Source organism: Arachis hypogaea, chromosome 15 (assembly GCF_003086295.3).
Source record: "Arachis hypogaea cultivar Tifrunner chromosome 15, arahy.Tifrunner.gnm2.J5K5, whole genome shotgun sequence".
Classification (NCBI taxonomy): Eukaryota; Viridiplantae; Streptophyta; class Magnoliopsida; order Fabales; family Fabaceae; genus Arachis; species Arachis hypogaea.
The window spans coordinates 141,105,566-141,132,735 of record NC_092050.1 but is presented as its reverse complement, the minus strand read 5'-3'; the positions used below and the strand labels follow the sequence as shown (position 1 = coordinate 141,132,735).

Genomic DNA, 27,170 nt, shown 5'->3' with positions numbered 1-27,170 from the left:
GCTCCTTCTTCAAATCCAGGTTCTCCCCAAACAGCCTAATGTAATTCTGCTCTGTCTTCTCCCTGAGACCCTCTGCCATGGCACACTGGCCCATTAACTTCTTCTCCCTCTCTCGAACCCGATCCTTCTCCTTCTTTAACTTGGTAACCTCCTCCTTTAACTTCTTCTCCTCTTCTTGGTATAAAGAAATTCTCTCCTCAAGCTCCTCAACCTTACAGACAGAACCCAAAGAGCTAAGGAGAGTATGTTCAAAAATATCTAGGAGTTTTGTACACACCCCAGCCGCCTGGATGCTCCCCTGAACTATAACATTTAGATGATTCTGAACCATAGCATCATCCATATTAATGGATGAATGGAGAAAAATATGGTTCCGGACAAATTGGGGACCATCGAATGTAACCCCAGAAGAAGAGCCAGAAGTCTTTCGCTTCTTCTTCTCAGGTTCAGGGGAAGATCGGGGCGGAGGGGAAGGAGAAGGAAGAGAGGAAGTAGAGGAAGAGGATACCATGATAGGACAGGAGGAAGTCCCCAAAGTGTGAGGAGGAGGAGGAAGGGTACCAGCAGCCCTTGCCGCATCCACCGCGCCTGAGATCTTTTCTTGGCATCTTGAACTTTTTTATAAGAAGAGGCGGAAGCTTTCTTCACCATTTCTGAAAAAGAAGGCAAAAAATCAATTTATAGGGAAATCAGAATTCCAGAGTCAAATGATTAAAACAAGTCAGAGCAAATCAAAAGACAACCATATCTACCTAAACGAGTCTGTACAAAGGTCGGAGACCCCTGGAGGAACTTTTTTGTATCGAGATAAGGGGCTCTTCCCCAAACTTCTCGGAAGAACCCCACAATAGCCTCATCTACCTTGTTCAGATCATCCAGACTATATTTCTCCACAGGAGAGGCTTCCAACCAGTACAAGGAAAAACGGGGAGAAGAATCTTGGTCCAGAAAAAAGGGGTGGTGACCCTCTACGGCTTGAACTTTAAAAAAGAAATTTTTGAAGTCATGGAAAGATTCATAAAAAAGGTAAAGACTCTCCGGCCTTGGATGGCTCAGAAAGACACCCATTGCTGCTTATTGTTTTGCCCACTAAAGGGCTTGGTCATATGAAAAAGGAAAAAAAAATCTTCAAAGATGTCGAAAAATTTAATTCACGGCTGATAAGTTGATAAATTTTCATAAAACCCCAAGAATTGGGGTGAAGTTGGGTGGGAGCAATGCGACAGTGAGACAAAACTGCTATTTCAAAGTTGAAAAATGGCAGAAAAACTTCCAGGCGGGTAAAAAGGCTCTCATACATAAAAAAGAAATGAGGGTCCGCATCAGAAGCCCTCCCAAAACAAACTTGGTCTTCCGGACCCGGAGCAATCAGTTCATATTTTGGCTCATCCTCATCAAGAACACAAATTCTATGATGAGTACGAAGGTCAGTGATGTAATCAGTGTCTACGAAGGATTCCTCCCCAAGGACCGTGACATCCACCCACTGGGAAAAAGACTCTAAGGAAGACATCTTTTTCTAAAAGGGTGACGAATCCTACAAAGAGAAAAGAAAAAAGAATAAAAAAAGGGTCTCTAAAGGACCTAATACAAGCTTCTCAGACAAACAGAGTCACTAGGCCTACAGTCAACGCTCCTCTAAACGAAAAATATACAAGTAAAAGAATTTGTAAAAGAGAAGAAGGAAAAAGGAACTAACCTTTCGCTTGCAAAAAAGGTTGGGGCGACAGACAGTCAAAGCACCTGAAGAAGGAAGGAGTCTCTTCTTTCGAACAGAGGGTGCAAGTAAGAAAATTTTCAGAAACGATACAAGAAAAGAGAGGGAAAGTATTTATAAACATGTTAGGGGCATAACAATAAAACGACGTAATCATTTAAGAGAGGCGTTGTTACCAATGTAACTGCTCCCCGCGTATAAATGCTAAAAACCCCTGAACGGACACGACGTTTGATTAGACGCGACTGTTGGAAAATTTTGAATCACATCGGATTCGAAAAATCACGTCGGTTCCTCACTAAGTCGGCTACGATCCCGAGTTAAAATACTCGAGCCCAACTCTTAAAAGAGATTGCACTCATGTAGGGGCATTGTTTGTACCTTGGCCCAACCCTAAGGCCCAGGTCCAAAATAAAAGGCCCAATCCAAAGATTGGTTCTCACTCGACACCGACCTTCTCTTAAGAAGTCGGTCTTAACGACGACTTGACTAAAAGAAGTCGGGAACGAAGATTAGCTGGTAGATAACACTCATCCAAATAAATAACTGCCCCTAAAATCTCTCAACCCACTTCCAGGAGTCATATCTCAACTTCCCTAAGATAAAGGGACGGCTATCCTCCTTAAAAAGTGGAACTACTCCAACGGTGGTTATGGGTTCACCACTATATATACCTTGACACCCTTCAGGTATCTTTAAGTCCCAATACTCTAAAACTTGCTTAGACCCTTGCTGACTTAAGCATCGGAGTGTCTTTGCAGGTACCACCCCCTATTCATTAATACATACAAGTTGGACAGAGGCTCTCAAGGCGCTAACTCAATCGAAGGTTTCCTCCCTCAGACAATTGGGTCAACCCAACGAGTCCAGCCCGCTATTGTCGGTTATCCTACATAACAAGTACTAACAATACTAAAAAAATTATAGAATTTTTTTTTGTTTGACATTATAAAATTTATAGTGCTTTCTTTCATATTTTTTATTGTATTTATTTTATTTATATGATAAATATTTTTTTATATTATTTTTGTTAGTGTTCTGATTTTGCATATATATATATATATATATATATATATAAATTATTTAAATTGATGTCTCTTTTAGTAATTTTTTATCTAAAAGTGATTTTGAGTAGTATAATCCAAACAACATTTATTTTACTACAATTAATTTTGATATAAACATTACCAAACATAAATCACGTTAACTCAAACTTACTTTTTGTCAAAATCAATTTTACAAAATCAATTTTATGCAAACTCCCGTTTGCAAACTGTAATCCAAACACACACTTAATTACTCTGTTGGTCCCTATAGTTTTGCGAAATTTTTAATTAGGTCTCTATACTTTTTTTTCCTTTTAATTGGGTCCCTGCACCAAATTTTTTTTCAATTGAGTTCCTACACTTTTTTTTCCCTTTTATTTGAGTTTCTGCACCATTTTTTTTAGTTGGCTCCCTATACAATTAAGTCAATTACTACAAAAAAAGACCTAATTGAAAAAAAAATTAGTACAGGATCCAATTAAAAAAAGAAAGTATAGAGATCTAATGAAAAATTTGACACTATAAAAACTAACAGAATAATTAAACCTTGAATGAATTCACATTAAAAAAATTTATTGAAATTAACATACCTAAAGAGCAGTCATTGTTTCTTGGTAAAAAATTATTATTTAACGTCCCTAATTTTAATGATAATAACTAATTGCTATGGGGTGCAATATTTTATTAGGTGACAATTTTTTATTTATTCCATTCAATCTTTTCTAATGATAAGTTGATTTGTCAATATTATTTGATAATTTTTTTAATATAAATAAACAATTATCAAGAGGCAGAAACAAAAATTAACTCTGATTAATTGTTAGAGCATAAATATTGTCTAAGTATAGATTAATTGTTAGAGCATGAATATTGTCTAAGTATAAATTTCCTAATATATTCTTTCTTAGCATAATATTAAATATTTTTGGTCTTCCACTTCACTCGAAAAAATATATAGTAGAGTTAGACAAAATTTTATTAACAGGTGTATATTAAGTGTATCATTAAAATTATGGTAAGTGTAATGCTAACCACTTCAAACATACTAATTCAACCTCTTTTAACATTATACTATTTAACAAATTTTCTAAACCATAAACCTTAAAATTATCTGTTGATATTATACTTCTCTAAAGGTAACATATCTCTTTGTTGTTATTATTATTATATTTAATTATTTTATTAATATTTATAATTTTATTAAATTTTTAATTAGTTTTTTATATTTTAAAAATTTGTAATTAAATCTATATACTAGAGTCACCCCAAAAAAAAATCTATATACTAGATTAAAACATTCAGTTAGATCATCTCATTTTTTTTTATTAAAAAATACTATTTGTTTTAAAAGTAAATATTTTAAAATTATTAAAATATTTTTAAATAAAATTAAATTACATAGTTGATTCCTATATTTTTAATGAAATTGTAAATTGGTCCCTACGCCAATGAGAGTCTTTGATTCTGCCAAAATGACGTCGTGTTTCTGGCACTACCACCATTAATTTCAAAAACTACTTCACACGCCGTGTCCAGGTCCTCCAAGGACCCGAGTGGTTCTGGTGCTAATAAAGCGAGTCACTACGGAGCTTGGTTTGCGAGGGCGAGAGGGTTAGGATTAGGGGTGGAAACAGGCCAGGCTTTGCTTTTAACAGGCCTGGCCTGTCATGTAGTTGATTGGCCTGAGCCTGGCCTACAGTCTGCTATAAGCTTTTTTTTAAAGTACTAAGCCTGGCCTGGCCTGAAGCCTGTTAAAAGGCCTGCTAATTTTTTTTTGCAAAAATAAAAATATTATTTAAAAAAATATTTTTTAATAAACATATTTATATATAAAATGTCATATTTAATATTTATAAGAATTTTTAAAATATTTAAAATATACAAAATTATTTATAATTAAATATAGTAAATTTAAAATATCTCATTATTTTGTTAATAATAAAAAAATTATTTATATATATAATTATATATTAAAAGGCTAGACAGGCCTGACAGGCCAGGCCAGGCTAATTAGTGAGCCTGGGTCTATTAACATAATAAGGCTTTTATAACAGCCTGAGCCTGTGCCTATTTTATAACAGGTCAGGCCAGGTCAGGCCAAACACAGGCCAGGCTGCAGGCCCTTGGCAGGCCGCCTGACCTTTTTCCACCCCTAGTCAGGATGGTCCCTGACAAGATGCGGATGGCGAAGGGCGGGGAGGCGCTGACAGACGTTATGGGAAGGAAAGAGGATGAGGAGCTTCCTGCGTTCCAAAACGGTACGTTTGAGGTTGATGGCGGTGATGGTGTTGGAGCGGTGGAGGGAAAGACGTTGATAGATCTTGAGTAGTTGGATCGGTATGTGCCTATGGGTGGGATCCCGAGGCATACTACGAGGGATTTGATTAGTAAGATTGAGTTGTTAGAGAGAAAGATTTTGTTTATGATGAGGGAAAGATTTTAATTATTGACAATTTAAATATAATTGGGATGAGTTGAATTTTGTTCATTCATGATAGAGTCTTGCTAGGGAGCTAATGGAATATTTGTACAATGTGTACAATGGACTATTGAGTTAAAAAATGAGCATCACCTACATTATCCAGAATAACCATTCAAGTACTAAGGCTAATAAACATCTCATGTCAGATCTAGAACTCTGATATCATGTCATGATACCACTCGTCTTAAAAGCTTAAGCTGATGGAAAAAGTAACACTAATAGTTATATCTCTAATACTGAATTGGACATCCCTAAACCTCCATTGTACACATTGTACAAATATTCCATTGACTCCCTATACTTCCTCTTCATGATAATAGTGCATATTATCGTGGTAGTTTGTATAATTACTGTTAATTTTGGTTTTTACTGTGTTAATGAATTTGATCATCAACAATGATTTTGGCATTGTTGTTGTTAAAGTCGTATTATTGTTAAAGAAGAAGAACAACAACGCTAAAGAGAAAATAAGGAAAAAAAGAGAAAAGAGAAAGAAGAAGACATTATGGTAAATGTGCGGTTTTTTTACGATAAATGTTATTAAGGACCTAATTACAAAATTATAATTTGTATATGGATCTAATTATAAACTTTTAAAATATAGGAACCAATTTGTAATTTTAGTAAAAATATAAAGATTAGTGGTGTAATTTAATCTTTAAATAACAATTAATAAAGATTTAATTATAAAAATTTAATTATAATTTCTTAAATTAAAAAATTTAATTAAAAATTTGATCAAATTATAAAGGTTAATAAAATAATTAAATTTTATTGTTATTGTTGTTGTCGTGGTTGTTTGATAGATCACCTTTTTTTCTCGAGCATAATGAAACCGTTACTGCCCCAAGCCTTGTAATTTATTTGGTATATACGTCCAATTCATAAAATTGATAATCGAGACTTGCTACACATACAAGTCTTTTTGACTTACAAGTTTTATAAGTTGCTATACATTAGGGTCTTTTAATGTGTTATTCAGTTTCCAAAGCACTACACTCACCGTGAATTATGAACGACTCCTCTTCCTCTTCCTCTTCCTCTTCCTCTTCCTCTTCCTCTTCTTCCTCTTCCTCTTCCTCTTCCTCTTCCTCTTCCTCTTCCTCTTCTTCTTCTTCTTCTTCTTCTTCTTCTTCTTCTTCTTCTTCTTCTTCACTCACCGTGGATTACGAACGACTTCCTCTTCCTCCATGTATTTCTTCGTTATTATCTTTGCCTTTTCATTAATTGTTTTACTTGCGTTTATTACTGGTATTCTTGCTTCCTTTTTTTTTTTTCATGGTTTCTGAAATCAAGCTTTGAAATCGTTTTGAAGATAATGGAACTTCAGAAATACATCCAAACGATTATAGAAATACACCCAAACGATTATAGAAATACACCCAAATGATATTTCTTCGTTATTCTCTTTGCCTTTTCATTAGTTGTTTTACTTGCGTTTATTACTGGTATTCTTGCTTCTTTTTTTTCGATTTTCATGGTTTCTAAAATCAAGTTTTGAAATCGTTTTGAAAATAATGGAACTTCAGAAATACACCCAAACGATTACAGAAATACACCCAAACGGTTACAGGAATTCACCCAAACGATATTTCTTTGTTATTCTCTTTGCCTTTTCATTAGTTGTTTTACTTGCGTCTTGCGTTTATTACTGGTATTCTTGCTTTTTTTTTTTATTTTCATGGTTTCTAAAATCAAGTTTTGAAATCGTTTTGAAAATAATGGAACTTCAGAAATACACCCAAACGATTACAGAAAATACACCCAAACGATTACAGAAATACACCCAAAGGACACCTTATGCATAATTCAAAACTCTTTCTCTTTCTCCTCCTCATCTTCTGCTGCTTTTTCTTCTTCAAAAACGATTTCAGAGCTTGATATCAAAAAATAATGGAAATCAAGAATAACGAAAAAAGAAAACAAAGAGAAAAGCACGTAAATGAAGAAGGAGAAAGAGAAGGCAAAAAATGAAAGAAAAGAAGAAGAAGAAGAGGAGGAAGAGGAAGAAGAATGTGCAGCAAGAAGAAGAAGAAGAAGACGGTGCAGTGAAATTGTGCAGTAACGGTTGAAGAAGGAGAAAGAGAAAACAAGAAACGAAAGAAAATAAGAAGAGGAAGAGGAAGAAGAACGTACACAATAACGTTCAAGCGCGTTAATATAATAACTTGTAAAGACTTGTATAAAAAAATACTTGTATACGGAGAATTTCGCTAAAAAAAAGTCAATAGAACCCAAGTAAAACGGGATTGGAGTCTGGAGACCTTTCATTAGTATGGGGGGTGTTGGAAACAGAGGACTATTTCCGCAGGGTTAGCAAACTCCCTCAAACTTAGACAACAGCGAAAGTGCGAATCACTAAAATGTTGTCATCCTCAACCTCAAGGATCACTTTCATTTCTAGGTATTCTCTTCTCCAAATCCCTAATTTTGTTTCCTTCCCTTCCTCTTCATCCCTTCACTCTCATTCTGAGCCCCCATCCCTTCGTGAAGTTGATGAAGCTGTTCATTCCTTCACTCGCATGCTCTCTATGCGTCGCCCTCCATCCATCATCCAATTCACCAAGATTTTGGGATCTCTTGCCAAGACCAACCATTTCTCCACCGCCATTTCCCTTTTTCAGCAATTGCAAGCCAGGGGAATCGCTCCCGACTTATTTACTTTGAGCATCGTAATTAATTGTTGTTGTGGCATGGGTCGTATGACACTTGCTTTCTCTGTATTGGCCAAGATTTTCAGAATGGATTATCAACCTGATACGGTAACATTGAATACACTCGTTAAAGGTCTCTTTCTCTGTGGTAGTGTTGAAAAAGCAGTGAGCTTTCATGACAGAGTGCTGGCTCATGGATTTCAGTTTAATCAAGTCACTTATGGGACCTTGATCAATGGGCTCTGTAAGACCGGACACACGTCAGCTGCTATTCAAGTGTTTAATCAGTTTCATGTACAGCGCAATTATTGATAGCCTCTGCAAGGATACACTTGTAAGTCAGGCTTTTCATTTATACTCTGAAATGCTTGCTAAGGGAATTTCTCCTAATGTTATCACATACAGTTCTCTCATTTTTGGATTGTGTCTTGAGGGTCAATATAAGGAAGCCATTGATTTGTTAAGTGATATGATGCTTAGAAACATTACTCCAAATGTTCGTACCTATAGTATTTTGATCGATGGGCTATGCAAGGAAGGAAAGATCAAAGATGCTAAGAGTCTATTGGCTGTAATGGCAAAACATGGTGTGAAACCAGATGTAGTTACTTATACCAGCTTAATGGATGGATATTGTTTGGTTAATCAGGTAAATAGGGCAAAATATATATTCAACACAATGGCCCAAATTAGAGTGTTACCCAATGTTCAAAGTTACAGTATCATGATTAATGGCTTCTGCAAAAGTAAAATGGTCGATGAAGCCTTGAATCTCTTTGAAGAAATGCATCACAAGAACTTGGTTCCAGACACGGTAACTTACAGCACTCTTATTGATGGCTTGAGCAAATCAAAGAGAATCTCCCGTGCTTTGGAGCTTCTTATCGAGATGCATCATAGAGGTCAACCCGCTAATGTAGTCACTTACAATTCATTGTTGGATGGGATGTTCAAAAACCAACAACCTAACGAGGCATTTATGTTATTCAATCAAATGAAAGAGTGTGCCATTGATCCAGATATATTCACTTACAATATACTTATAGATGGCCTATGCAAAAGTGGAAGACTTATAGATGCAAAAGAAATTTTTCAAGATCTTTCCCTTAAAGGCTATCGTCCAAATGTGAGAACATACAATGTTATGATCAATGGGCTCTGCAAAGAGGGCTTGTTTGAAGAAGCATTGGCACTCTTGTCAAAAATGGAAGGCAATGGTTGCTTACCAGATGCTGTGACTTTTGAAACTATTATTCGTGCTTTGTTTGAAAAAGATGAGAATGACATGGCGGAGAAACTTCTTCGGGAAGTGGTTGCTAGAGGCTTATTGAATTGATAAAAGAAGGTAAGATACATCAACTCAAATTGAAATTACATCTCATTGTTGCTGAATATGTATCATAGTTTTGTAAATTCTGTGTCTGTTGGGTCAGAGGACTTTGGCAATGCCATGACATCAATATAATTTTGCACTTTTGATTTTTGCAATTGCTATCATCCTTTTTAATTCCACTACTTTATTGATTCGTTTGATTATATTCCTAGTTATAGCTTACAGATTTAGTGTTTAAGATCTCTTTATAGCAATCGAGTGTTCTTTACTATTATTCTCTGAGATCATATATTTATCATGCTATAAACTAAGCAAAACTAAAATGATTGAAAATTTTGTTTTGTTGTTTGTTCTCTGTTATTCTGTTGTGCAACTTATTTTTCCGTAACTTTGTAGGTACCAAATATATAATATATATCAAACTAATTCCTATGACTGTTTTATCATAAGCAACCATGAGCTATTTTTATTTGATTGAATCCTCTGGGAATTGTTGTAATAGGGAATTTAAGTAGGTAATAAGGATTTATTCTCAGGCTATATAGTTTTCACTTCCATCTTAAAAATAAACCCACCTTCTAAAATGCATGTCCCCTTTTTTCATCAACCTAAGCAACATTGAGTCAAGGTTAGTATGGTTCATTTATCTCAAAATTTTTGGCCATTTTCTTAATGCTACTCAGTTGTATTGCTTGGAAATTGCTTCTGTTGAAAATATGTACATTATGAAGTATTTTTTCGGAGAATGTTTTTCTGTTAATTCTTAGATAAATTACCTCGTTATTTCTTGGGTAGACATTATTCTATTGTCTCTGTTTATTAGCATTTTGAAAAAAGTTACTAGCTTGGAGTTTTGTTTTGTGGTGTTTGAGATGGGAATGTTAAAACTTAACAGTGAAACAATATAGAATTCTTTGGAATTGCAGTTGATTTTATTTGGTAAATTTATTTGCATAATTATTGCATTTATTTATTTATTATTTATTTTCAATTAGATGTTGGATTATGAATATAGCTTTATTGCTGAATATTTCATATTTATGAAACTGATTTTGATCTTGTATTGGTGGTTGACTTAGGTTGAGGCTTGACATGGCTTTCATCCTTGTTTTTTTTCTCAAAGGTAGAATTTCATTTCATGAAAATTAGGATTTGGGTCCACGATGGACCACTTACAATACTAAAAGAGAGATTTCCCAACAAAACTTGTCTAAATCAGGAAACAACATTGAAAGGGAAGGAAAGAGTAAAGTGAAAACTTCTTCTTCAGACATTTCTAATCTTCTTCGCATTCCTCAGTCGAGCAAGCACGCTTGGAACTCTGATTCACTCCTTCTGGCTCGTTCAAGGACACAAGCCTCATCGAACTCTTCACCGTCAAACATGAATCTGTTGCGAGCCTTCCATATCTCCCACATCAGGTTTGCAGCTTCTCTCAATTTCTTCACACCATTTCTGCTTCTTTTCAACTTCTCAGTTAACTCTATCCACCGTTGCCATACTTCTTGGTCCGTTTGACTTCCAGGGACTCCAATTCCGGATCTGAGCCAAGTGGACCATGACTGACCACAGCTAATTATGCAGTGTTGGACTGTTTCTTCCATCGTGGTACATCTTCGACAGGTTGGGGGTATTGTTCTGATTCTTCCATGGAGTTGTTGGTTCACCGGCAATCCCTTGTGCATTACTTTCCAGAGGAAGATTCTTATTTTCGGTTGCACTTTCAGGTCCCAAATAGAAGTCCAGAGCTTCTTCTGCTGGCAGTGGAGTGGCATCAGATCGAGTGGAGGGTGGCAGAACTAGTGCGCCAGTAAATATCCTGAAGCCACGGTGTAGCAACCCTTTTTCTCCCTTGGCCAGGTAACTGAATCATCCCGTTCCCCAATTTCAGTTTGTAAAATATTCTGTGCAATATCTGTACTGAATTGTTCTGCAATGAGCTGTTGGTTCCATTGCTTGTTTTCGTTTAGGAGTTGATTAACCCAAATTAGTTGTGAGTTAGTAGGAATTAACATCTGAGTAGATAATGCTTGTTGATTTTTGATCGAAGAGTCCTCCATTTACATATGGATAAATACCAATCTACCATGTTATATGTATAAATTTAACTGGCTACACATTAATCCAAACTATGTTGAAGCTCTCTAGTGTGAATTTTCCTTTATACTTTGATTTGTATTTGGCCCCTTTGGAATCAATTGTGAGACACTAGAGTTCTTCTCAACTAATTTGGTTTCTAGTTGAACCCATACTAACTAGATTTTAAACTTCAAAAATCACTTTTCTCATGAAACTCAAACAAAAATCACTTCATCTCAAATGGATGAAATATTGCTGTTGCTATAAACTTTGCAAAGCCAATCTTTGCATTATAATTTGGTTCTTTATTTATATACTTCCATTCTAACTTTGTGTGGTGCGTGCTGCATAAAACAGTTTTAGACTTAAGCAAACAGTACTCCAAATAAACATTTGATACTGCAAAGGGAATAATCTTGCTTTATGGTGAGAGTATATGATATACAATGTGTTTTGGATATTGCAAGTTCATCAAGAACAAGATGGCTCTGTCATCAAGAGTTGTTTGAGACTCTACAGAAAGGGAAAATTTTAATATAGTTAACCAATTCTTTGTTCATTTTCACTGACATACAAAATGGGAGCTCAAGTTGAATAGTATTTTTTATTTATTTATTTTTTTTCAGTTTTCGTTATGCAATCTACAATGCAGTTCTGTTCAGGTTTTACCATTTGTAGGCATAGGTAATTTAACTTTTGTTATGTCATTAAAAAGTTGCGATTCTACCTCGTAGCAGAAGAAAAAATGGTTAACTATATTAAAATTTTTGGTGCTGGTAATTGTTGGCGCTATAAATTGTGACCGCTAGTATATTTTATATGTAGTATTTATTATGAAATGTAACTATAAAATTTACTAATATTATATGATAATTTTTTGTGTCAATATTATATGATAATTTATTATTTATTGTTAATTTTCTAGTATTAGTTCCTGCAAGATATCATAGGTTAAGTTTCACCTAATCAATTTATAAGAAGTTATTATATTGTACATGTAATAATTTTTTATATTATTGAATTTGAATTATATTGTTTATTATTGTCTTATATATTATTGAATTTGAATTAAATTAATAATAATGTCATGTGACTTTAGATATAGTCTAGTTAATGCAATATAGTAGAAAGTAGAAACAGATATTACAGTAAAAAACATGAATGACTAATATATTTCTAGTCATGAGAACACGATACTTAAAGTGTTTTTCTTTTCTACCACCTCAATACATCAAATCTATTAAAATCTTTGGTTACATCATCTTCCAAATACCTATCTATCTCATTCTTATTGAGTTTACTTGGCTTTATTTTCTATGTTTGCTTCCATTTTCTCAAAGGATCTTTAATCATATCGCTATCATTTTCACTTATTCTTAAACTAAAATTTGGTGCGATATCTGAAGGAAAATTTGCATTTTGAGTGTTCGCTAAGGCTCCGTTTGGTTTGTGTATGCATTGGGACATAGACATTAAGACATAGACACTTGAGACATAAACATAAAATATTTGTGTTTGTGTATAGTGTTTGGAAATAATAGACATGACACTAGTGTGTAGTGTCTAATATTATGTTTGGTTACAAAACACAAGAACATTACATAACTAAAAATGACTATTTTGTCCTCATAAATTAAATTTAAAAATAATTAATATTAAAAGTAAAAAAAAAAAGAGTGAGATAAAAACCCCTATTCTTCACCATTTATCGTCAGTTATCCCTACCCCCAAAACACTTCCTCTCTTTAGTCGCTCTCCTCCTTCGTGAATGTCTTCACCTTGCACGCTGGCCGCATCTACCCTAAACCCTCTCCTCCATCTCCGTATCCAGTGTTTGTTTTCTTGTGGCTCTGTCCCTTGTTTTGTTTGTCACAAATTCCTCTTCTTCACTGTATACGTTCAATTTTCATGGAGGTGAGGTATAATGTTCTTCTTCCCATCAATTTCTTGCTCTTCCAAGGTTTAATTGAGAATCAGTGAAGAAAAGTTGCTGCTTAATTTTTTTGGTTATGCTGAAAAAATCAAGAATTGGTGACATTGAATGAGTGTTAATTATGTTAGATTGCTAAACATATATGTAAATTGGATAACATTTGAAGCCTCTAAGCCCTTCATCCCAGTGTTTTTTCAAATAGGTATTGCTTTGACACTTCAAATTTTGTATCTTTTTAGTTGAAAATCATATGGACGTTATGATCCCCTCTCTTTTTTTAGTATTTTATTTAATTTATTATTTTATTTTTTCCATTAGTGAATGTAGTAGTAAAATGAAATTTATTTTGGCATACAAAATCTTTATAGACTATGTTAATGTTAGTTGTAGCTACTGTGGCAGCACTTGATGTTGATGCTCACCAATCTCTTACTCAACTTACTAATTGTTCTTTTCTCTGTAGCTTCCATTTTAGGTTTGATGAAATATTGTAATCAATCTTTTTCTAGCATGTGAGCTGGCTATAAGCATGCTTTATAATTACTATCCTATATATGTTAATGAGTGCCTTTTATACATCATCAATGTCGTACTTTTTAAATTCCAGTTGAATTTCTTATGTTATTGTATCAAAGAATTGAATTCTAAAACTCTAATTGAATTCTAGTACTCCAGTTGAGTTCTCATATTTTAAATACATTGTTCAATTTACATATAGGAAAAGAATCAAACTTTAGTTGAGTAATTAGAATTGACCTCTACTTAGTGGCCTGGAAGAAGCAAACAATAAGGAGCAAAGTTGGAAGAACCAAATAATAAAGCTACAAAGTTGTGAGAAAAAAGTGCTAGTAGTTGTTGATGGCTCTTGGGATGATATAAATTTTTTCCCTTGTATTTTTTTTGTTATGTTAGAATGAGGGGTTTCGTAGAATTGCCCATCTCTTCTTAAGCAACCCAAAGCACCGTTGAATCACATTCCTAGCCGAAGAGTGCTTCTTATTAAATAACTCTAGACGATTTTGTGGTGCACGTTGACCTTGAGCCCACTCATTCACATGATACCTGACATTTTTATAAGGAGATAAAAATCCTCTACCATTGGTATAGCCAGCATCCACTAAATAATAAGACCCTAAAATTGAAGGATGGAAAAATTATAAGGGGAATATTGTAATTCTTTAATAGATAGTTAATGCACTTATCAAAAGATTAATTTAAACATATCAAAACAGGTATTTTTAGGCCATTACGTCGAGTAATTGCATCTCTAAGTACCCTTGAATCAGATGCCGATCCTTCCCAACCGCTAAGGACATAGACGAAATTCATGTTCCGATTGTAAACTCCTAAGACATTGGTGGATATTCTAGATTTCCTTGTCCGATACCTAGATTTATCACCCTTTGGGACTGTGACATTTATGTAAGTGCTATCTAATGCTCCTAGACAATCCTATCAAATGGACAAAATAAAATAGTTATTACATACAAGTAAACTTGACCAATAAAAATTTAAACTTTATGCAACACCTTACCTTAAACTATTTCCATCTGGGATCTATACAATCCTCTGGTACAGGGTCTGCCTTTGCAAATAACACACTTTGGACACGCAAAACCGAACCTAATACCTTATGAAAATACCTACTAATAGTTTCACCAGACCTATAAAACCTAACTTGTACGCTGCGATTTTTGGTATGATGAGCTAATATGATCAAGAAAGTTGCTACTTGCTCGCCTATGCCAACATGACCATCTTCGTCTAACCCACCTTGAACTTGTAGCAATTCACACAAATTTGCAAATGCATTCAAACTCATTCTTAACTCCCATATGCAATTTCTATCTCCGCCTGCCCCAATGATGTTATCTAATGTATCTCGCCTTAATGGCAATGTGTTCACTCTTCACCCAATTGAAGAATGATCCCACCTTCTATTCCTAATATACATATATAAAGTAACTAAAAAAAACAACATCAACGTATCAAATTGCATTCTCATGATCCAGTAATATCCAACACATAACTTAATTTGTTCAGAACGATCCATCATCACTTTCTAACAAACAATAAAAAGTAAATGCATAAAAATAAAATAAATTCTAATATCCAGTATGACAACACTAAAAAATAAGTTTTTCTTTATCATTTCAATTAAACTTTAAATAGAGAAAACACTCATTACATAATCACATACTCATATTATCAAGCTAATAGTTTTTGATACATAAATGGAGAACTCTTAATTTAGTTACCATCACTTATAATCTATTTTATTGACCAAAACAGAAAAAACAAGATAACCCAACATAATACTCCAACCAAACCCCATTAAAAATATAATTATTTCAGATATTTAAAACTATAAATTTGCATACCCAGAACAGGGAGAGCAGAAGAGTACCTAACACATATGTGCTCAAAAAGAAAAAAAGAATATCTAATATAGCAGCATACAAATACAACATACAAACAAACAAAAATATTATTATTATGTCAAACCTTGAGTTGAGTTTTCTAGCACAGATAAAGGAGAAAGATTGTGATAGAACAATAAAAAAACTTCAGAAAAATGGCAGCACACACAAGTGAAGAAGACACAAAGCTATAGAAAGCCAGAAACAGAAGAGAAGAGATTAGAATTAGTTAAAGTTTGTGAAAAGGAGAAGGAAATTGTCTTAGAATAATAAAAAGTTTCACAAAATTAACCAACACATACCCACAATGAAGAACACACGAAGCTTCAGAAAACAGAAGACAAGAGCTCAGAATTGATTAGGGTTTGTAAAAAGAGAAGGAGAAATTTGGAATTTCAAAAAATCAATGAGGATAAAATTGTCCAAAAAAAAGATTTTAGATCCATGTCCATGGCTTCAATTTCGTGTCTCACCATTTGGAAGAGACACAAAATACACGTATTTCATGTACTCTTGTGTGTAACTGTGTCTCTCACTTTTTTGTGTCTCATACAACAAACACTGGACGTGTGTCATCGTGTCTATGTCTTTGATGGACATGGACAATAACCAAACGGGCCGTAATTTTGCCTCTAAATACTAATTTTTCGTGCACATATCCTTCAAATTCCTAATTTTCGATCATCATTCAATCATAATTTCTCGCCAAATAATTTTTTTTATCACCATCGTTCAACAATGGTGAACACTTTCAGGACTCCAATAATAGTACTACACCTCCAGCATCTTCGGACCCTTTTTTGTTCTTTTCAAATTTAATACTCATGCTTTACTTTAGAATTTGAGTGAACTATCAATCTGATTCCTATCCATTTCTCAGATGATAATGCGACCCCTTAAAAAAAATACGATCCACTTCGGTCTCTATTCTTTATTTTGTGAGACAACGCGGTCTCTGTTTCTCCGTCAACTCTGAATGAAAAATACTGACGTGTCAGATTCAAAAATGGCCAGGGATTTAATTGTTTCTAAATTTAAATTGGTTAGGGATTTATTTGTCTTTATTTTTTAAATGATATTTTTTTAATTTATTTTTTTATTCATTATATTAATATTCTTTTTTTATAAATTATTGAATATATGATATAATAAATACAAACTAATTAATAAATTATTCAAATTTAAAAATATTATTTATTATGAAACTAAATAAATAATTCTCAAATATAATTTTTAAATATATAAATAATAAACATTAAAATACGGTGAATACATTAATAATGACCCTATGATATTATGTTATTAATTTAATGCAAAGATATCAAATAGAATTATTAATTTAGTTTAAAAAGATAAAAAATTAAATTTGTTATTACATAGAAAAATTTTACTATATATCAAATAATGTGTTTATTAGTTTTCACTTTATTGTGAAAATTATCTAGATCATAATACTTGATTTTGAGTAAAATATATGTAAATTTAATTGAATTTTAATATAGTAAAATTTTAATCAATCCACATTATTCTTATATTGATAAATCTCCATCAATCTGTAGCCTTATGACAATATGTATTATTAATATTATTCATGCTTTGAGTTTGTTGAGGTCTCCATAATATATATAATATTTTTATTTCATTTAGTATCAATAGCCTACTCCTAATGTATTTTATGCAAAAATATTAAATAGAATTATTAATTTAGTTTAGAGAGATAAAAAATTAAAGTTGTTATTACTCAAAAAAAAAAATTATTATATATCCTATAATATGTTCATTAGTTTTTAATTTATTGTGAAAATTATCTAGATCATAATACTAATAGTATATCATAGGATTATTATTATTAATATATTAACCGTATTTTAATATTTATTATTTATATATTTAAAAAATATATTTGAGAATTATTTATTTAGTTTCATAATAAATAATATTTTTAAATTTGAATGATTTATTATTTAGTTTGTATTTATTATACCATATATTCAATAATTTATTGAAAAAGAATATTCATATAATGAATAAAAAAATAATTTGAAAAAGATATCGTTTAAAAAATATGGACAAATAAACTCCTAACCAATTTAAATTTAGAGACAATTAGGTGCTTGTTCATTTTTAAACCTGACACGTCAGCATTTTTCGTTCAGAGTTGACGGAGAAAAAGTCATAGGAATTGCGTCGTGTTAAGAAATAAATAACAGGGACCGAAGTGGATTATTTTTTTCTTAAGAGGTCGCGTTGTCATTCTGAGAAACGGACATGACTAGATTGATAATTCACTCTTAAAATTATTTGTTTGGTAAATTTTTATTTCAAAAGTCAATTACATTATTTTTTGTCAACCTGACTTACTCAGCCATCATAACCTATACATGTTATGTAATTTTTGTCATTATAGTACAAATTCTATATTATTATTTTTATCGTATTTGTGATGTATATAAAGGTATTTAAGTAAATTTTTTTTATAAAAAATTCACATTTACGTAGAGCAGGTATTTTAATTTCTGTCTCCCGTTTCTATTTATTGGCGGGGTGAATCCTCATCTCCGTGAAAATTTTGCGCGCGGATACCCGTTAGCCTTCAGTCACGGATAATCCCAGCAAATATTTATGGATGCAAGTTTTTTGGCCGAATATACAACCGTATAACGATTTAACTAGTTAAATGGTTATTAAATTCATATTTAAGAATACTATCTTCTTCCAATTCTGCAGAATCTATTCTGCTTTCTTTGTCTCAAAAAATGTTAATATATTGAAGATACTATAATATGGCAAAATGATCAAAGAATTATAAAATCATTGAATTGCTCTATGATAGCTCTTGTTAGAGAATCATTAGAGAATCATTAGAATCATTTTAGATCAGTTAGTATCGTTTATATCTATATGGCATATCTGTATATTAATTGTAGGATTCTATACTTTTATTACTTTGATTCTTCTGGCACCTATATATACCCCTTGTACATTGTACTTTTGATCAACCTGAACAATACACAGAAACACTTTTCTCAGATTTCTCTCTTGTTTCTAACATGGTATCAAGAGCTTAGGTTATTTTTTTTTTCAGAAATAATTGGTTTCTACCTCCTTTATCTTGTTTCACCGGCAGTACTTTGTCCTTCGTTTTCGACTTCTTCCTGGCGCCTTGGTTCGTCACCGCCGCCACCTTCGTCTTCTACTCGTTGCAAGCTTTCCAACGCCGCCGACCTCGCCTCCTACCTCCGCCGGACGCGCCCTCACGCGCCGCCAGAAGTCCGGTCACCGCTTCAGGTTTTCTCTCCCCAGACGCCATCCAGAACCGTTGGATCCACGCCCAGGATCAACGGTCCCAGACAGCGCCACGTGTCATCGCCAGCATCCACGCGGTTCCGCCCAAACCGCGTCCGACCCGACCCAGACCGACCCGCTGCCAGCTCCATGCCCGCGTCAGCGCTGACGCATCTCCTTCCTCCTATCGCGTGTTACCACGTGTCTTTCTCTGCGGACGAAGCAGCTGACGTGGCATCTGACGTGGCCGCTGTCGTGTCAGACAGCGGGACCCTCCCTAAGGTTTTTTGGTGAGCTCTTTTCGATTTTGCCATCCGTTTCCTCATTTTCTGCTCCAACATTGCAGTTTTCTCTCCTCTCCTTGATCTCTGTGACTACTATTATGGAAAAGTTAGATGTTTTTGCTGCCACAGATAGAAAAGGCACCTTCTGTCGTAACTGTAACTGTTTTGGGCACTCGTTCTCCGGCTGTTCCTCTGTTGAATGTCGCACATGCCACCAAAAAGGTCATATTAGCTACCATTGTGCACAACTGTTTTGCCATTATTGCAAGCTCTCGGGACATTTGATTACTACCTGTCCTACTCACCCACCACGTCCTACGCCTGCTTTTACTGTTGATACTACTCTTAAATCTACCACCACTGCTCCTCTCAACTCGTCTCCTGTCTCTCTATCTGATATTGCGTCTCTTCTTCAACGTCTTCTCTCCTTTTCTGGTAATACCCCTGCTGCTCTTTCAACCCCTCCAGGTAATTCTAAATGGTATTTTGACTCGGGATGCTTTAATCACATGTCTCCATTGCGTAATCTCTTCTCGTCTCTGTCTACCACTACAAATGGACCTTCTGTCAATACTGCAAATGGTTCCCTCTTGCACGCAATACACAAGGGTTCTATATCCCAGTCGACTCTTAATCTTCCTGATACTTATTATATTCCCAAATTAAACTTTAATCTTATTTCTGTTGGTCAACTTGTTGATTTGGGTTTTGAAGTCACTTTTTCTCTTTCTGGTTGTCGTGTACAGGATCCTCGGACGGGACAAATCATCGAGACTGGACGTAAGGTCGGAAGGTTGTTTGAACTCGAGAATCTTCATATTCTTCCTGTACAAAATCTCTGTGCTGCTTCTTCTCCCTCTACCCTTCACTTATGGCATCAACGTCTTGCCCACACCTCCTTAAGAAAACTGCATCCTCGTGTCTCAGGGTGTTTTAGGTCAGGTTCCAAATGAATCTTTTGATTGCATTTCTTGCCAAACTGCCAAACAATCTGCTTTATCTTTTCACAATAATTCATCTCTTGCTTGCTCTCCTTTTGATCTCATTCACTTTGATGTTTGGGGGCCCGCTTCCACTGCCTCTATGGGCGGAGCTCGATACTTTGTCATTTTCATTGATGATTATTCCCGTTTTACTTGGGTTTATTTGATGACTAATCGCCATGAGTTACCTCAGATCTATATCAACTTTGCTACTATGATTAAAACTCAGTTTTCCAAGGTTATTAAGGTTTTCAGACGTGATAATGCTATGGAATACCATGATTCCAAACTCTTAACCTTTCTTGCAGAACAGGGTACTTTGTCTGAGTTTTCTTGTCCTGGTACGTCTCAACAAAATGGTAGAGCTGAACGCAAACACCGTCACATTCTTGACTCCGTCCATGCAATGCTCCTTTCTTCTTCGTGTCCTGAGCGTACTTGGGGTGAAGTTATTCTTACTGCTGTCCATGTTATCAACAGACTCCCTTCTTCTGTTCTTGGTAATGTTACTCCCTTTGAGCATCTTTATCATACCTCCCCAGATTATAGTTCTCTTCGAGTTTTTGGTTGTGTATGTTTTGTTCTTCTTCAGCCTCATGAACATAGTAAACATGAACCTCGGGCTCGTATGTGTTGTTTCCTTGGTTATGGCACTAAACACAAGGGTTATCGTTGTTGGGATCCTCTCTCTAAACGTGTCCGTATATCTCGTCATGTTGTCTTCTGAAAGCATCACATGTTTTCTCGGTTCTCATCCTTTGAGTCAATTCCTACTACTCAGTCACCTTTGTTTACTAACCCCAATGTTGATCTTTTTCCTAGTGATGATTCTACAGATTTTATCTCGAGTGACCCTCCACAGCCTCCTGTTCTTCCGCCTTCTCCATCTCCTAATGATTCCAGACCAGACGATGATCCTGCTCCTACTGTCATGCCTCCTCCTCCCGCTCGTTCTTCTAGGGTAAGAAATCCACCTCCTCATCTTCTTGATTATCATTGTTTTTCTACTATCCTTCATCAACATGAACCTAAGTCATTCAGAGAAGCCTCCACAAATCCACATTGGCAACAAGCAATGCAGGAAGAAATACAGGCACTTGAAAAGGCACACACTTGGGATTTGGTTGATCCTCCTTCTGCTCAGGAAGTTGTAGATAGCAGATGGGTATACAAGATCAAGACTCGCTCTGATGGTTCTATTGACCGTTATAAGGCACGATTGGTTGCTCAGGATTGTACGCAAGAGTATGATATTGACTATGAAGAGACTTTTGCTCCTATTGCTCGTCTCACATCTGTTCGAGCTCTTCTTGCCATTGCTGCGGTCAAAAAAGGTCTCTCAGTCAGATGGATGTGAAGAATGCATTTCTTAATGGAGATTTGAAATAGCAGGTCTATATGAAACCCCCTCCGGGTTATCCTTGTCCCTCTGGCAAAGTTTGTCTCCTTCGCAAGGCACTCTATGGGCTTAAGCAAGCTCCTCGTGAATGGTTTGACAAGTTTAGTACTACCATATGTAGTCTTGGTTTCACTTGCAGTCCTCATGAGCATGCTCTCTTTATTCGTAAAAGTGAACGTGGAGTCGTTCTTCTGCTTCTGTATGTTGATGACATGATCATTACTGGAGATGATGTTGATGGTATCTCTGATCTCAAGGCATCCCTTCAGCGTACTTTTGAGATGAAAGATCTTGGTTCTCTCAACTATTTTCTTGGTTTAGAAGTCATATCCACCGATGATGGCATCTATCTCTCTCAGGCTAAATATGCTTCAGATCTCCTTGCTCGAGCCGGAATTACGGATAGTCGTACTGAGTTTACTCCTCTTGAGCCTAATGTTCGATTTACTCCTATGGATGGCACTGTTTTGGAAAATCCTACTCTCTATCGACAGCTAGTTGGAGGACTCGTCTACTTAACTGTCACCCGACCAGACATCGCCTATCCAGTTCATGTACTTAGCCAGTTCTTGTAATCTCCTCGGACTACTCACTATGCGGCAGTTCTTCGCATTCTTCGCTACATCAAAGGCACTCTATTTCATGGCCTTTATTTTTCTGCCCATTTCTCTTTGTGCCTTCAGGCGTACTCCGATGCTGATTGGGCTGGTGATCCCACTGATCGTCGTTCTACTACTGGTTACTGTTTGTTTCTTGGCGACGCTCTCATTCTTGGCGTGCTAAGAAGCAAACGTTCACTGCTCGATCAAGTACAGAAGCTGAGTACCGTGCCGTCGCTGACACCATTGCTGAGGTTATCTCCATTCGTTGGCTTCTCGAAGATTTGGGTGCTCCTCAGTCGTCCCCTACTGATGTTTTTTGTGACAATCGCAGTGCTATTCAGATTGTTCATAATGATGTCTTTCATGAACGCACCAAACACATTGAGATTGATTGTCATTTTGTTCGGCAACGTATCCTTATTGATGCTGTTCGTCTCATTGCTGTTGGTACACTAGATCAGACTGCTGATATCTTCACGAAAGCTCATCACCCGACTCGTTTCCGGACTTTGTTATCCAAACTCAAGATGGTATCCTTAGCTCCTGCTTGAGTTTGAGGGGGAATATTAGAGAATCATTAGAATCATTTTAGATCAGTTAGTATCGTTTATATTTATATGGCATATATGTATATTAATTGTAGAATTCTATACTTTTATTACTTTGATTCTTATAGCACCTATATATACGCCTTGTACATTATACTTTTAATCAACCTGAACAATATACAAAAACACTTTTCTCATATTTCTCTCTTGTTTCTATCAGCTCTAAGTATATGTGTTTTGGTTGCAATTGATGATGTGAAATCTCATAATATATTCTCATCGAAGCAAGCAAGCCCCCATCCCAATAATAATAATAATAATAATAATAATAATAATAATAATAATAATAATAATAATAATAATAATAATAATAATAATTTCAGCATCAAATAAACAAAGATTCATATACATGAATTTTGTTGGACTATTAATTTAAAATAGAGTAGCAGCCAACAAAATAAAAAAGCTTGGAACACCAAAACGAATGAGTCTTGTTGTACTTGACAACAACTAATGAATATCTAATTATAAATTTTTATCTAATATAAAAATTTAATTATAAATTGATTTGTCAATATTGTTTGATAGCTTTTTTAATATAAATAAACAATTATCAAGAGGCATAAATAAAAATTAATTCTAATTAATTATTAGAGTATGAATATTATCTAAGTATAAATTTTTTAGTATATTTTTTCTTAGCATAATATTAAATATTTTTGGTCTTCCACTTTACCCGAAAAAATATATAAAATTGGACAAAATTTTACAAATAAGTATATATTAAATGTACCAGTAAAATTATGGCAAGTGTGATGCTATCCACTTCAAACACACTAATTCGACCTATTTTAATATTATATTACTCAACAAATTCTCTAAACTATAAACCCTAAAATTATTTATCGATACTATACTTTTCTAAGGATAACATGTCCCTTTATTGTAATTATTATTATATTTAATTATCGTATTAGTATTTATAATTTCATCAAATTTTTACTTAGATTTTTATAATTAAATTTATATACTAGATTAAAATTTTCAATGAGATCATTTCTATTTTTTTGTTAAAAAATACTATTTATTTTAAAAGTAAATATTTTAAAATTATTATATTTTTTAAATAATGACTAATAAAGATTTAATTATAAATTTTTATTTAATATAAAAATTTAATTATAATTTTTTAAATTCTAAAGATTTAATTAAAAATTTAATTGAATTATAAAGACTAACAAAATAATTAAATTTTATTATTATTATTATTATTATTATTATTATTATTATTATTATTTGATGGTCACCTTTTTTCTCGAGCATGATGATTGATGAAATGAAACCATTACTCCCCCAAACCTTAAAATTTATTTGATGGTCCAATTCATAAAGTTGATAAAAATAAAACGGGCGCGGAGACCTCCAAATTCCAATTATTATGTCATTAGGATTAAATCGGTGACAGGGGGGGTGGGCGGGCTATTTCCGCAGGGTTAGTAAACTCCCTCAAACTTAGACGTGCGAGTCACTAAAATGTTGTCATCCTCAACCTCAAAGATCACTTTCATTTTTAGGTATTCTCTTCTCCAAATCCCTAATTTTGTTTCCTTCCCTTCCTCTTCATCCCTTCACTCTCATTCTACTCGCCAAGTTGATGAAGCTGTTGATTCCTTCACTCGCATGCTCTCTATGCGTCGCCCTCCGTCCATCATCCAATTCACCAAGATTTTGGGATCTCTTGCCAAGACCAACCATTTCTCCACCGCCATTTCCCTTTTTCAGCAATTGCAAGCCAGGGGAATCGCTCCCGACTTATTTACTTTGACCATCGTAATTAATTGTTGTTGCGGCATGGGTTGTATGACGCTTGCTTTCTCTGTATTGGCCAAGATTTTCAGAATGGATTATCAACCTAATACGGTAACATTGACAACAATCCTGAAAGGTCTCTATCTCTGTGGTAGTGTTGAAAAAGCAGTGCGCTTTCATGACAGACTGCTGGCTCATGGATTTCACTTCGACCAAGTCACTTATGGGACCTTGATCAATGGGCTCTGTAAGACCGGACACACATCAGCTGCTATTCAAGTGTTGAGAAACATCCCACGTTATGGCATTGCTCCTGATGTCTTCATGTACAGCGCAATTATTGATAGCCTCTGCAAGGATACACTTGTAAGTCAGGCTTTTCAGTTATTCTCTGAAATGCTTGCTAAGGGAATTTCTCCCGATGTTATCACATACAGTTCTCTCATTTTTGGATTGTGTCTTGAGGGTCAATATAAGGAAGCCATTGATTTGTTAAGTGATATGGTGCTTAGAAATATTACTCCTGATGTTCATACCTATAGTATTTTGATGGATGGGCTATGCAAGGAAGGAAAGATCAAAGATGCAAAAAATGTGTTGGCTGTGATGACAAAACATGGTGTGAAACCAAATGTGGTTACTTATAACAGCTTAATGGACGGATATTGTTTGGTTAATCAGGTAAATAAGGCAAAATATGTATTCAACACAATGGCCCAAAGTAGAGTGTTACTTAATGTTCAAAGTTACAATATCATGATTAATGGCTTGTGCAAAAGTAAAATGGTCGATGAAGCCTTGAGTCTCTTTGAAGAAATGCGTCGTAAGTACTTGGTTCCAAACACGGTAACTTACAACACTCTTATTGATGGCTTGAGCAAATCAAAGAGAATCTCTTGTGCTTTGGAGCTTCTTGTCAAGATGCACGAGAGAGGTCCACCCGCTAATGTAGTGACTTACAATTCCTTGTTGGATGGGATGTTCAATATCAAACAAGTTGACAAGGCACTTGTGTTATTCAAGCAAATGAAAGAGAGTGGCATTGATCCAGATATATGCACGTACAATGTACTTATTGATGGCCTATGCAAAGGTAGAAGACTTGTAGTTGCAAAAGAGATTTTTCAAGATCTTTCTGTGAAAGGCTATCCTCCAAATGTGAGGACATACACTATTATGATCAATGGGCTCTACAGAGAGGGCTTGTTTGAAGAAGCATTGGCCCTGCTGTCGGAAATGGAAGGCAATGGTTGCTTACCAGATGCTGTGACTTTTGAAACTGTTATCCGTGCTTTGTTTGAAAAAGATGAGAATGACATGGCGGAGAAACTTCTTCGGAAAATGGTTGCTAGAGGCTTATTAAATTGATAAAAGAAGGTAAAATACATCAACTCAAATTGAAATTACATCTCACTGTTGCTGAATATGTATCATAGTTTTGTAAATTCTGTGTCTGTTGGGTCAGAGGACTTTGGCAATACCATAACATTAATTAATTTTGCACTTCCGATTTTTGCAATTGCTATCATCCTTTTTCATTCCACTACATTATTGATTCTTTAGATGATATTCCTAGTTATAGCTTACGGATTTGTGTTTAAGATCTCTTTATAGCAACAGAGTGTTATTTACTGTTATTCTATGAGATCATGTATTTATCATGTTAAAATTAAGCAAAACTAAAAAGATTGAAAATTTTGTTTTGTTGTTTGTTGTTTGTTCTCTACTATTCTGTTGTGCAACTTATTTTTCCGTATCTTTGTCGGTACCATATATATATAGAAAAGGAAATTTAAATAGGTACTAAGGATTTATTCTTAGGCTATATAGTTTACACTTCCATCTTAAAAATAAACCCACCTTCTAAAATGCATGTCCCCTCTTTTCATCTACCTAAGCAACATCGAGTCAAGGTAACTTGGTTTAGTTATCTCAAGATTTTTGGCCATTTTCTTAATTAATGCTACTCAGTTGTATTGCTTGGAAATTGCTGCTGAAAATATGTACATTATGAAATACTTTTTCGGAGAATGTTTTTCTGTTAATTCTTAGATAAATTACTTCATTATTTCTTGTGTAGACATTATTCCATTGTCTCTAACTCTCTGTTTATTAGCATTTTAAAAAAAGTTACTGGCTTGGAGTTTTGTTATGGGGGTGTTAAAGTGAAACAATACAGAATTCTGAGTGTTCGCTAATTTTGCCTCCAAATACTAATTTTCCCTGCATATATCCTTCCACTTCCTAATTTTCGATCGTCATCATTCAATCATAATTTTTCTCTCCAAATAATTTTTTTATCACCATCATTCAACAATACCGAACACTTTCAGGGCTCCAATAATAGTACGAAAGCTCCAGCATCTTTGGTGGGGAGGGGTCCTCATCCCCGTGGGGATTTTGCGAGTTCCGTTAAAACTCCGGATAATCTCAATAGATATCCATGGGTTCAAGGTTTTTGGCCATCCCTATATACAACATATAATGAACTAGTGATTCGACTATTCAGATTGTTATAGAATTCATATTCAGGAATACTATCTTCTTCAATTCTGCAGAATCTATTCTGCTTTCTTTGCATAAAAAAAATGTTAAT

General features: G+C 34.5%; 1 protein-coding gene across 8 annotated transcripts; it reads left to right on the top strand.

The window, feature by feature from the left end:
- The first annotated feature begins 7,490 nt into the window (after positions 1-7,490).
- LOC112750950 (uncharacterized) lies at positions 7,491-11,375 on the top strand. Of its 8 annotated transcripts, none has more exons than XR_011872370.1 (6): positions 7,507-7,649; positions 7,739-9,244; positions 10,312-10,355; positions 10,452-10,653; positions 10,758-10,855; positions 10,960-11,375. XR_011872370.1 is itself a non-coding variant. In XM_072216992.1 (2 exons), the coding sequence occupies exon 1, from the start codon at positions 8,135-8,137 to the stop codon at positions 9,233-9,235; it is 1,101 nt and encodes a 366-aa protein (XP_072073093.1). In that variant the 5' UTR covers positions 7,998-8,134; the 3' UTR covers positions 9,236-9,244; positions 10,382-10,497. The 8 variants fall into 8 exon arrangements, 1 of the variants encoding a protein (XP_072073093.1); XR_011872369.1 differs by having other exon boundaries at positions 7,523-7,649; positions 10,758-10,862; XR_011872371.1 differs by having other exon boundaries at positions 7,491-9,244; positions 10,532-10,653; positions 10,758-10,862.
- The last annotated feature ends 15,795 nt before the right edge of the window (positions 11,376-27,170 follow it).

What these genes read in the sequence shown, in the direction of transcription:
- LOC112750950 (XM_072216992.1), top strand. Translation starts at nt 8,135, where the DNA reads ATGGGCTCTGTAAGACCGGACACACGTCAGCTGCTATTCAAGTGTTTA.